Source organism: Octodon degus, unplaced genomic scaffold, assembly GCF_000260255.1.
Source record: "Octodon degus isolate 3935 unplaced genomic scaffold, OctDeg1.0 scaffold00086, whole genome shotgun sequence".
Taxonomy (NCBI): Eukaryota; Metazoa; Chordata; class Mammalia; order Rodentia; family Octodontidae; genus Octodon; species Octodon degus.
Genome location: NW_004524662.1, coordinates 8,881,357 through 8,894,086, shown reverse-complemented (window position 1 = coordinate 8,894,086; position 12,730 = coordinate 8,881,357). Strand labels below are relative to the sequence as shown.

At 40.5% G+C, this 12,730-nt stretch overlaps 1 protein-coding gene and 1 pseudogene across 1 annotated transcript in view; both read right to left on the bottom strand.

The window, feature by feature from the left end:
- Window positions 1-1,482: 1,482 nt before the first annotated feature.
- LOC111818291 lies at window positions 1,483-5,385 on the bottom strand (annotated as a pseudogene).
- Window positions 5,386-10,826: 5,441 nt separating this feature from the next.
- Hectd1 (HECT domain E3 ubiquitin protein ligase 1) overlaps window positions 10,827-12,730 on the bottom strand; it is a 118,336-nt gene continuing 116,432 nt past the window's right edge. The window contains exons 41-42 of the mRNA XM_023721837.1: window positions 11,873-12,017; window positions 10,827-11,776 (exon numbers count right to left, since the gene is read on the bottom strand). Of these exons, the coding sequence (XP_023577605.1) occupies window positions 11,639-11,776; window positions 11,873-12,017 (283 nt within the window). The 3' untranslated portion in view covers window positions 10,827-11,638. The remainder of the gene's footprint in view (window positions 11,777-11,872; window positions 12,018-12,730) is intronic.

Below are 12,730 nucleotides of genomic sequence, written 5' to 3'. Positions count from 1 at the left end.
TTTTTTTTGAGACAGGTTCTTGCTATGCAGTTCAGGTTGGCCTTACACTTACTATGTGGCCTCAAACTCATAGTCTTCCAAGTGTGGGATTACAGGCATGCACCCACACCATGCCCAGCTTGAAATTTACTTTTTTTCTTTAAACTCATTAAATTTCTATGTTAATCATATGTTAAATACCAATTTTTGAATTAGGTTAAAATATTTAATTAGATTAATCTCATTTGTTTCTACTTTTTTCTTCCAGCTAGGAATGGAACATAGTCTAGCTAGCACATAGTAGGCAGGTACTCTATCACTGAGCTACACATCCCCAGCCCTAATAAAGTTGAAACTCATTATATGGCTCATGTTGTGTTTCTTTTAGACAGTGAGGTTCTAGAACTTCTTCAATACAACATACGAGACAAAGAGTTTAATTTTTAAAAAGTGTTTGCAATGCACAGCCCAGCAGGGAGCCCTCAGGATAGTGGAAGAACAAACATACCCACCAGAAAGAGACCATCCTCCAAAGATGTTCTTCTGAGCTCCATGACACCTGAGGCCCAGAGTGGGATGTGACAAGTTGGCAACACAGCTGGAACTAAGGCCAAGACTCCTTAGGCAGACTCTGTCTCTTTTTGCACCATTCCAAAGTACCTACTGCGTAGAATGAGTGCTTGCCTGGGAAGCGCAAGGGCCTGTGTTCTATCCTGGGTTCCGCCAAAAAACGTGGGAAAACAAGATTAGTACAAAGTATCTACTGGGAAAATCAGTGCTTTTACTTCAGCGACTGGAACCCTGGGGCTGGAACCCTGGGGCTGATGCGAGCTGGCTGATGCAAGCTGCAGTGTGTGGTCCATGACTTTCAGAAGGCAGGATCCTCTGGGAAGGTGTTATAGTCAGGGTTTACATGGGAAAATATTTAATATAGGACATATAATTTATAAGATTATAATATCCATGCAAAAAGTCAAATGAGGAATTGGGGAGGTCTATCCATGCAGTAGAGACCCAAAGAATCCAGCAAAGGGCCTGGATCCCATGGCAATGTCCTCCACGAGTCCAGCTGAAGACCTAGAGCCCACAGCAGTGTCTCATGCAAGTCTGTATCAAATATCTGTTGGGAAGGCCCAAAGGTTAGTAGTGGAAGCTAGAAAGTCTATGCCAGTGGCTGAAGGATCTGTGTCCGCAGGCTGAGGGATGTGCATTGGAGCTAGGAAACAACACTCAAAGTAAGGACCAGAGCTCCTTGAAAAAGTGCCACAGCCATCCTCAGCGTCAGCGAGGACCTCATGCTCTGACCATGAGAACAGCTGAGTTCCTATAGGGAAAAACCAGCACAACAAGCTTCTCCAGGATCAACAGCTTACCATCTTCCCCTCTAGTTCTCCTTTTATGCTGTTGGCAGCAATCCTCAGGTGGGCCTCCAATACCTAGCACCATGCTGATTCACTTCAGCTGGGTGTTACAAGTTAGCCGTTAGTTAACCCATCCTAGAGGGTTTGCAGATGAAGCAAGACTTCAAGCCACAGCTGGACACTGCCCAGAGGCACCTCAGCCCTTTGTTACTGGAAAGGGTGGCTCTTGTAGATGAGGGAGTCTGAGATGCCATGCTACACGTTGTTATCCCCATAAAGGTAGGTCATGGAGGACTGCTGTGAGAGCTGCAGTGTGTGCTGGGGGTACTCAGAGAGTCACAGTGCAAGTCCCCAAATCATTCAGGTGTGCAAAGGGAATGGATCCCACATGGGATCAGGGGTATAGTCCTTCTCCATGCCCAGGCGGCACAGGGTATGTGGGACATGTGATATCAGGATATGATGTCAGTTACATGTTGGTCTGACCGTTGATGTTCTGTCCAGAAGAGCATCTCCAAGGCCGGCAGCTAGGACCCAGTGTACCTGGGGGCCTGGCCTTGCATGTGGGCCTGCAGCGCACAGAGACCCTTGTAGGCAAACACAAAGTGGGCCAGGTTCCAGGAGTGGGTGTGGGTGGCCTGCAGAATGGCCCACAGCTTCTCCTAGATGCTGCCCTACCTGAAAAGAAAGCTTGTGGCCAGAGTGTGAAGGAGCGGATTTCAGCTCCATAGTTTCGATGGAAGAATACAATGTACATAAAAGGTCTCCACCACCCTGCTCAACTGACCTCATCAAAATTTACTCTTAACAGAAGATAAGTTGTGTTTTCTAACAGAGCATATTTTTTGCCACTTTCTTTTATTAAGTCCCTAAAGAAACCCTTTTTGGTGTGTGCTTCCTTTTGCAAATTAAATTCAAAAATAGGATGGTGCTGGGCTGGAGAGATGGCTCAGTGGTCTAAAGCACCTACTTGGAACAAGCTTGGCAAAGCACAGGGACCGCGGTTCGATCCCCCAGCACCACATGCCAGCCAGCCCCGCCCCCTGGTGGGCTGAGCTGGCCACACACACACACACACACACACACACACACTCACACATAAATAAATGTAATAGATAAATAAATAATTAAAAAAATAAAAGTTTCATTTAAAAAAAAATAGGATGGTGCTAAGAATGTGTGACAGTTAGGGGCCGGGGAGATGGCTCAGTGGAATAAGCGCTTCCCTGGCAAGCGCAAGGGCCCAAATTCAATCCTCAGTTTTGCAAAAAAAAAAAAAAAGAATGTGTGACAGTTGTGTCACACAACAAATTTTTTCCCAGTAAGTTTTTAAAAGTTAAACCTAGGGGGCAGGGAGATGGCTCAGTGGAATAAGCGCTTCCCTGGCAAGCACAAGGGCCTGAGTTCAATCCCCGGTTCCGCAAAAAACAAACAAACAAAAATAATAAAAGTTAAACCTATATAGCATTTAGAGAAAAATTATTTTCTTAATGGTATCTTCTATATTTAGGACAGGGTCTACAGGGTCTCACTACATAGATCAGACTCATAGTGATTCTCCTGTTTTCACCCTCCTAAGTGCTGGGATTATAGGTATGCACCATTAGCCCCAGTCCCAGTTGCTATCTCAGTGCATCCTACAGGCGGGGCCAGCATGGCATGCCAGGGATTGAACCCCAGCCACTGTGCTCTGCCTAAGCAGGTGCTTTAGTCCAGTGAGCTATCAGGCCGGCCCTTAATGGTATCTTTTTTCCTTAAGAAATGCTACCTAGTAAAGCCAGGAATGGAGCTGCTTTGGTGGTGCATTCTTGGAATCCCAGCACTTAGGAGGCTAAGGTAGGAGGATCATTGTGAATTCAAGGTCAACCTGGGCTACACCTTGAGACCCTAACTTAAAAAAAAAATAAATAAGTCTGGCATGGTGGTGCACACCTGTCCTCCTAGCTACTTGAGAGCTAAGCTAGGAGGATCTCAGTGTCAGGTCAGCCCTGACTACATAGCCAGACTCTGCACTGTGCTATTCTTTTTTGTGTGATGATGGGAAGAGGAAGCTTTAAGTTCTTGGTTGTTTTCTAAAAATCTACTTATATATTTCAAAGTTTTAAAGTATAAAGAGCCAGAAGATTTGTTAGAATGAAATTTAAAGCAAAGCTGTTGTTTTGGACACGTTGAGGAAGGTGGAGAAAGGGCTTCTGAGGGTAAGAACAAATGAGGGCAATGTGTGTGCAGAGCCCTCTTTTCACTAAGTTGCCACAGTCCAGGAAAGCCCAGTCTAGAAAATGCTTTGGAGGTCTTTCAGAGACACAGAAGTGGGAAACACTGCCCTAGTTGGTAGACACTTAATCAGTAGCACATTCAGGTAACTGCTGAAACTGGTACACCAGAAATAGCTAGGGAGTGAACAAAATTAATTTTTGGGTCATGCCAAAATAGTTGAAATACATCTTGGCACAGATTTTAGTACCTTGAGAGAATGATAAGAGTTTATTTTTTTTTTTTGATAAGAGTTTAAAAAACAGGTATCACACAAAAAAAATTTCAAGAACTTGCATATTTTGAGATCATGTCACATAATAATTCAAAACAAACTAATTTGACTATTTGCACTTAGAGGCTGTGATATCATTTCATCTCAGTAAGATATTTCAAGTGATTTTTCAGACTCAAACTATTTAGTGAAATAGTTCTATAAAAAAGTTACTTGATTTTACAAGATTAATCAATATACCCTGACATTCTGCTACAATAGGGCTCAGGCCAAGGGTGGTGGCACATGCCTGTAATCCCAGCATTTGAGAGGCTAAGGCAGGAGGATTGTTATGAGTTCAAGACCAACCTAGGTTACAAAGTGAGCTGAAGGCCAGCCTGAACTGCATATTGAGACCCTGTCTCAAAAAGCATAGGGCTCTGCAAACTTCTATAAAGGGCCAGACAGTAAATATTTTAGACTGCATGAGAGGCATAGTCTCTACTAACTACTGCGTCCTGCCACCATAGTACAGAAGCAAATGGAAGTGTATGCAAATGAGTGAACATGACTGTTCTGATAAAACTTTATGGACACTGAAATTTTCTATCAATATAATTTTTATATCATAAAATACTTTTCTGATTTCAGTTTTTTCCAACCATTAAAATTGTTAAAGCTACATTTAACTCATGGGCAATACAAAACCAGGCAGCAGACCAGTTTGCCAGCCCCTTTGTCAGCCTATTCTTGGTGAAAGTTGACTACTGATAGGCACTTTATAGATTTAAATAATGGCAATTCTGTACACAAAAGCTGGATTTCAGTTCTATACCTAATATAGAACTTTAGTCATGTACTGTATTGACTATATGACTGTATTAAAGGAAACCAAGTATTTTTTTGTTGTTGTTGTTTGTTTTGTGGAGCCAGGGATTGAACTCAGGCCTTGCGCTTGCCAGGCAAGCGCTTACAAAAATGACAGAAGAATTTTTTTTTTTGCTCTGAATTTCTTCAGGGCAGGTTTAGCTGGCCTGAGTTGTGGGGATCGAACCACAGCAACCTGAGCCTGACTGCTTTGTTGAAGCAGCCACTTAAAGAACTGAGCTAAGGGGCAGGCCCTCTGAAGTATTTTTTGAACAAAACACAGGTCATGCAAGTACATACCAGGCAATAAAGTGAAATATTTAAATGCTGCCTCTGACTACACACAACATTCTCATGCAAATAAAAATATCGCCCCTTTGTTCCATGTCTGAAAATTCAACTAACAGACTGACAGTACTTGGTAGGGGCCAGAACTGCATCTGCTCTGAACACATACAGAATATTCCTTGTCAATAACGAGTACTGGGACCACTGCTCAGAGAAGAGGTCACATGCTCTGGACTTCCCAGCTCCTGGCTCACCAGGGACACTGTGCAGAAAGTGAGCACCAGGGCCTGAAGACATAGAAAGTGTGGACTGGAAAGTGGTTGTGATCTGCAGGAACAGTGCAGGAGTTTGCTGTGATGGGAGTCCTTCCATAACTGCCAACAGCCAGAGTGAGGACCCAGTGCAGGCAGGCACCTGCCACATTGCGGGACAGAGTGCGAGGTTGGGCACCATTCTGGGAAAGGGTTGAGTGTTTAAATCTGGGATTCAAAACAGCTATAGGATGGCTTCCCTTTAGGGTCCTCAGTGTCTCGTTACCACAGTAACAGGGTGAGACAGCCACAGGAGTCAAGGATGGACAGGGAGGGAGCAGGACAATGTGAGGATGGAATTTCAGAATTACAAGATAGAGATGCTTTCAAAGACCAACTACTCAGATACTTTAAAAACAAGAGAACATGGAGGCCAGGGAGATAGCTCAGGGGAGATGGCTTAAGCACTTGCCTGGCAAGCACTAGGTCCCCCAGTGACGCGCAGCAACACAGTTCAAAAACAAATTCATAGATTAAAAATCAAATTCTATGCAACTGAAACCTAGAAAAACCAGGAGTAGCTATCCTAATTTCAGACAAAGTGGAGTTCAAGCCAAAACTGGTCAAAAGGGACAAAGGTCACTATATATATATGGGTTATGGGAACATTTCACCAGAATTAGCAACTATAAATACATGAACTAAATACTGGTACACACAACTTAATAAAACAAACATTACTGGACATAAAGCAGATAAATATCAAATATCATTACTTGTAGCTGACAAGATACTCTACATAAAAGACCCAATAAATTCCACCAGAGGACTTGAATCAATAACCAAATCCAGTAGCATAATAGGATACAAGTAGCATCAAGAACAATTAAATATTTACATATTAGCCAAGGAAGTGAAAGATCTCTACAACAACAGTTTAATTCTCTGAAAATGGCAATTAAAGGGAACACTGGAAAAAGGAAGGCAGCTCCTGTTCTTCAATAGGTAGAACCCATATTGTTAAAATGGCTGCACTTCCAGAATTGACACACAGGTTTAATGCAATCAAAATGCCAATAGCATTCCTCACTAGAGAAAATAATGCTAAAATTCATAAGGAAAGAGGCCAGACCTAGAACAGCAAACACAATCCTGTCAACAGCAACAAGGCAAGAAGCATCAAAATTCATGGACTTAAACCTACCACAGGAGCCAGGAAGATGGCTCCGTAGAATAAGCACTTGCCTGGCAAGTGCAAGGGCCTGAGTTCAATCCCCAGCTCTGAAAAAAAAAAAAAAAAAAAAAAGTGGTACTGGGAAAACTGGCTACCCACATGCAGAACATTGAAACTAGACCCATTTTTTTCACCATGTACTAAACTAAAAATCAAAATAGATCAAACATCTAAATGTTAAAATAGAAACAATCTATTAGAAGGCAAAATAGGTAGAACTCCTGAAGACAGGCATAGGCATGGACTGGCTGAACAGAATCATGGTTGTACAAGAAATGATACCAAGAATCAATGATATGCACTCTATCATATTAAAAATCTGCACTGGAAAGGAAACCACCACCAGATTGAGACAACTATAGAACAGGAAAGAAAGCCAGACATGATGGTACATGCCTGTAATCGCAGCACTAAGGAAGCTGAGGCAGGAGCATCACCACGAGTTCAAGGCTAGCCTGGACTATACAATGAGCTCAGGGCTAACCTCAACTCAACTAGTGAGGCTATCTCAATAGCGAGACCCTGTCTCAAAAAATAAAGAATAAGAAAAAAACAACGCCAGTTATTCCTTGGATAGAAGACTAATAAATAATAATACACATAGAATTGAAAAAAACTTTAGACCCTTCAAAATGAAGAGCCAGGGCCAGCCAAATAGCTCAGCGGATTAAAGCACCTGTAAGCAGGTGCAGGGCCTGGGGGTTCAATGCCCGAGTCTGCTGTGCCGGCCTTGACCCCGGGGTGCGCTGAGACAGCGATTGAGACTGGGCGTGGTGGCGCACACCTGTAATCTCAGCACTTGGAAGGCTGTAAACAGGCAGATCACTACGAGTCCCATCTAGTAGTGAGACTCTGAACACCCTGTAGACCCTTCCCTAAAATAAGAAGAGGAGCTAGTCAAAAAGTAGACAACTGAAATGAAGACATTTCTCAGAAGTAGTACAAGTAGCCAATAAATACATGAAATAATACTCATTATTTGCATTAAGAGAAATGCAAATAAAAGCAGCACGGAATTTCTACCTCATGCATAAAGAATGGCTTTCTTGAAGCAATCAAATAAATGCTGGAGAAGTAGGGGAAAAGGAGCCTTAAGTTTTAGCAGGAACGTAATGTAGTCAACCACTCTGGAAATCAGGATGGAGCTTCCTCAAAATCCAAAACTACAAATTCCATCTGATTCAACTAGTCCCTGTCCAGGTATTTTCCCAAAAGAGTGCATCACATTATAGTGAAACATGCATACCCATATTTACAGCAGAGCAATTCACAATAGCTGTATCTTGGAGAAGGTATGTTCCTATATTACATTAACAGATAACAAAAGAAAATGCGGCATCATATAGTGGAATAGCTACCCTGCCACCAAGGATAAACGGTAGGAAAACAGCTGTGCCTTGAGACCATGTGAAATCAAGCACACAAGCTTAAATATCATATGGATTGTTTTTAATATGAGAAAACCAAAATATAAAGAACAAAATAAATCTTCAATAGGGGAAGAGATGCGGCGGGAGGTGGAATTAAAAAAGTGAATTGTGTACATGTACCAAGGAGAAATGCGTACCCTACAACTGTGATCTCTATGTACTACAAAGATGTACCAAAACCAAGGAGTCCAAGAGATGAGGGGAGATGGAAAGGAAAGGGAATTAAGATGTCATGTGTATCTACCAACACCCATCAGTGTAGTACAAATATGTAGTAATAAAATATTTACATCGCACTTATATTGTATTATGTAATCTAGAGAGGATTTAAAGTATACAAGAGGTTTCCAGGCACAGTGGCATACACCTATAATCCCAGCACTTGGAAGGATGAGGCAAGAAGAACATTGCCAACTTGAAGCTAACCTAGGCTACCTACTGAGGTCGAGATCAACCTGAAATGCATAGACAGACTCTGTCTTAAAAATAAAAATAGAGGTGAGAGAGATGGCTCAGTAAAATAAGTGCTTCCCTGGCAAGCGCAAGGGCCTGAGCTCAAGCCCTGGTTCCACCAAAAAAAACAAAAAAAGTACATAGAGGATCCTGCAACCAATCCTGTGAGGCTACCAAAGAACAACGGTATTCACATCATTACTACATAGTAGGAGTCATCTCTCCTAATGCAGAGAGGTCATAATGTACCTTTTAAAACTACTGGCAATTTCATAGATGGTCTTTGTGCCTTAAAAGTTATTCAGTGCTACAGGGACTGTGGGAAAAAGGAACCCTTCTCCACTGTTGGTGGGAGACTACAGACCGGTACAAGCACTGTGGAAAGGTGTGTGGAGATGCCTCAAAAAACAAGGTCCCATTTGACCCAGCTATTAGCCTGCTGGGTATCTTCTTCTCAGAATTAAAAATACTGTACCACAGCAATAAATGTGCACTCTAGGGCTAGGGAGATAGCTTGGCAGCATAAGCACCTGCCTGGCAACTGCAAGGTCCAGAGTTTGATCTCTGGTACTGCATGCTCTACTGGCCCTGGAACCCTGGACGTGCCATGCGACCTCCAGATCCAGGTGTAGTGGCACACACCTGTAATTCCAGCACTAGGGAGGCTGAGGCAGGAGAATCACTATGTCCAAACTGCATAGTGAGACCCTGAATCATATAAAGCAGCACAATTTGAAATTGCTAGATCTTGGAAATATCCCAAATGCCTATCAATCAAATGTATAAAAAAGATGTGGTGCTTTTATACATTGGAGTACTACTCAGCCATAAAAAAGGGCGAGCTGAAGACTTCCATAGGTAAGTAAATGTAACCAGAGACCACACTCATAAGTGAAATAAATCAGATGCACAGGGGTAAACATAATTGTCTCCCTAGTGTGAGAGGCTGAAAGAGTAAATAAGATCCAAAATATACAACAGATACTGTAAAATGGGAAGAAATTTCAAAAAGAGAAACTAGGATGGTGGAATGGAGAAAAGAGAAAAGCAAAAAACAAAAAATGGGGGCTGGGGAGATGACTCAGTAGAATAAATGCTTGCCTGGTATGCACAAGGGCTAGAGTTCAATCCCCGGTTCTGCCAAAAAAACCAAAACAAAACAAAAAATGTATCATATATAAATATATATATATATATATATAGATAGATAGATAGATAGTTAAGATAGCTATACTACTAATTTCTCTTAGTTGATTAAAAAGAGCTTTCAATGATAACAAATAGCAGTGCCATGGGCTATAGCAGTGCTTATAGGCTTATGACAACTGGCATAAGCTACATCTAAACACTACCATTTTGAGACTTCAATATCCTTGATTTCTAATATACACAGGGGATCCTAATATTGTTAGGAATAATTAAATGCTGGTATCTTGTATTCTGAGTAACTAATTTAAACATAACAGTACGTATTAACCATTGTGACGGCTCTATTATCTTTTTTTGAAAGAAAATTTTTTAAAAAAGGGGTGCTGGGAGATGGCTAAGTAGACTAAGAATTTGCCTGGAAAGCACAAGAGCCTGAGTTCATCCCTGGTTCCACCAAAAGAGAGAAAAAAAAAAAAAGAAAAATTTTTTTGATACTGGGGATCAAACTCCCTTGTGCTTGCTAGGCAGGAGCTTATGCCACTGAGCTATCTCCCCTGACTTTTTCTCTTTATTTATTTTTACTTTTTGGTGGAACTGGGAATTGAACTCAGACTCTTGAACTTGCCACTCAAGCACTTGTTCTACTGAGCTATTTCCCTAGGCCCCCTTTTTCTCTTTAAAATAAAAAGCTGTGTAGAAACATGGGGGTGGGGGCAGGGAGATGGCTCAGTAAAGTGCTTCCCTGGCAAGCGCAAGGGCCTGAGTTCAATCCCTGGTTCTGAAAAAAAAAAAAAAAAAAAAAAAAAAAAAACCAAAAACGAAACATTGGGCCTAGTGACATTTATTCCACCTAAATGCACGGTGTTAATTATAGGAGCTTGGAAAGTGGCAATATACCTTATTCATTAAAACCAGAAAATAGAAATATTCTGGTGGTTTCTTTTTACACTAATATAACATTTAAAAATCATTCTGAGTTGGGTATGGTGGCTTCCCCTGTAATCCCAGAACTGAGGAAGCTGAGGCAGAGGATTCCAAATTTGAGGCTACCAGCCTGGGCTACAGAGACAGTGGTAATGCTGGACTTTTAAATGCTATTTAAAAAGTTAACACAAAAAACTGACCATTTCCAGCTGAAGAATATTTTACAACTTAAGAAGCAAGTCACAAGTATGTGAATACTTATTCTAGTTTTCCAATTCCAGTAAGTATATTTATTAAAGAAAAGTATATTTTTGGATCATGTCATATTCTCAGAAAACTAAATTTGAACAATTGTGAATAAAAATTATCTGGTTAAGATTTTAGATCTGATTACTGCATAGAAAGTCACATGACACAGTGTTGTACGCTGCAAACATTTTAATGATTATTGTTGAGCATACATTTTGAAAATTTTTTACTTCAAACTGCAACAAGTTAAATAAATGTTTATAATATACAAAGAAAATACAACCAAACATAAAACTTGCTTTAAGTGTGCCTTGCACCTAGACCAGTGTCCTCCCCCACCCCCTAATATATCTTTATTTTTGAGCTGCACAAACACACTTAAGAATTTGATCTTTATAGTATGGCCTTCAGGAAATAAAAATATACTCCCACCTCAAAGAAATAAAAAGGCTGTGCATGATTATATGCCAAACAAAAGAGAAAACACTAGAGTAATCTGATAGTGCAGGCATCATTAAAAAGGAAAAGAAAAAGCTTGAGATGCTCATTAACTATGTTTTAAGAACAAAAGATTTTTGACCAAATAGCTTAAAAGCCAGCAAAATGGAGATCAGTGATGGCAAACTGTAGTGTAATGAGAATGAAATGACAAACTTTACACAAATACACTGTTAGAAATTTAGCAGTGAAACTGAAGTCTGAGAAGCTGCTCTTTGGAACAGTCAAGTAGGACCACCTAATTCCAGTCACATAAGCCCTTGTAAAACAACACAGTGTTCTGTGCTATATACCTGCTGGCTGGGTAGTTAAAGGATTTGCTTGTCATTAGCAGCTAAGAAACTTATTCCACATGTTCTGAAAGCCTTAATGGTGGAACAAAAGGCATGTGCCATTAGCGTGGAGGATCATACACTTCTCTTGCACACAAACACAGGAGGCTTCACTAATATTTTAAAAGTCTGATGTCTCCCATTGCACTTCAAAACTCAATTGAGATGAAAGCCTTTCTCCATTGTAGCAGCTAGCAAGCGCTCTCTCATGATCTCCTCAGAAGAATATTCAGGCAACTTTAGGTAATGCACACATGTATTGACTGATGGATAGCTTGCATCAGTAGCATCAACCTACAGAGAAAAAGAGAACAGATGGCAGTTTATTTATTCCTTTCAACCTTAAGTAACTAAATTCCATTTAGATTCTGCATTACTTGAAGTCAGTACCTTGCGAACAACAGTGAGCCTGGGATGCAGGTTAGCCAGTCCACCCGGGGGTAGAGTTGAACAACCAGTGGTAAACTGCAGGAATGCTTTCCGTTCATCTGAAGACATGCCACATAAAACCCTCACAAATCTCAGGAAACCAGGGCTGGAAGAGGAAAAGTCTCATTATATTGCTTTGACAGCAGATAGAAGTGGAAAGCATCATCACTGCTTTGTAAAGCCAGCAATTAACTGACCTCCCCAAAAATAATATCCACATATCCAAAGACCAGAATTACCTAAAGACTATGGATAGTGAGACCTGTACCAAATACATAAAAATAAATAGAAGACTATGGAGTAAATATGAAATAGGCTGATATATGCTATTATTAAAACCTCAGAGTTCCCCAAGACTGTCTCACACTTACAAACGGTGAAAGCAATGGAATTTAAGATCAGACATGCTACAAAGCCATATACCAGAAAAGCTCAAGATGCACATGTATAATTAATTCTAATGAGGCTAAATTTCTTTTCTTTCTTTCTTTTTTTTTTTTTTTTTTGGTGGAACTGGGATAAATTTCTAAAAGGAACAAAATAACCAATTTTGGTCCTATAAAAGTTATTAACTATCTTGAGATAAATTTGTATAAAATAATTCCTGTCAATGAAATGTACTTAAATGTAATCATATGATTTCATTTACTGAAACTAAAAACCAAGCAAAATCAATCAATGGAAGTGATTTAATTACCAGAAAAGAATATGGTAAAAATGAGACTTTAAAGTTCTTATTTTGGGTACTAATGAATAAATATGCTCATTTTGTGAAAATTCTATCACCAGTATCTCCCAAAAAGAAAAGGATGCATACAA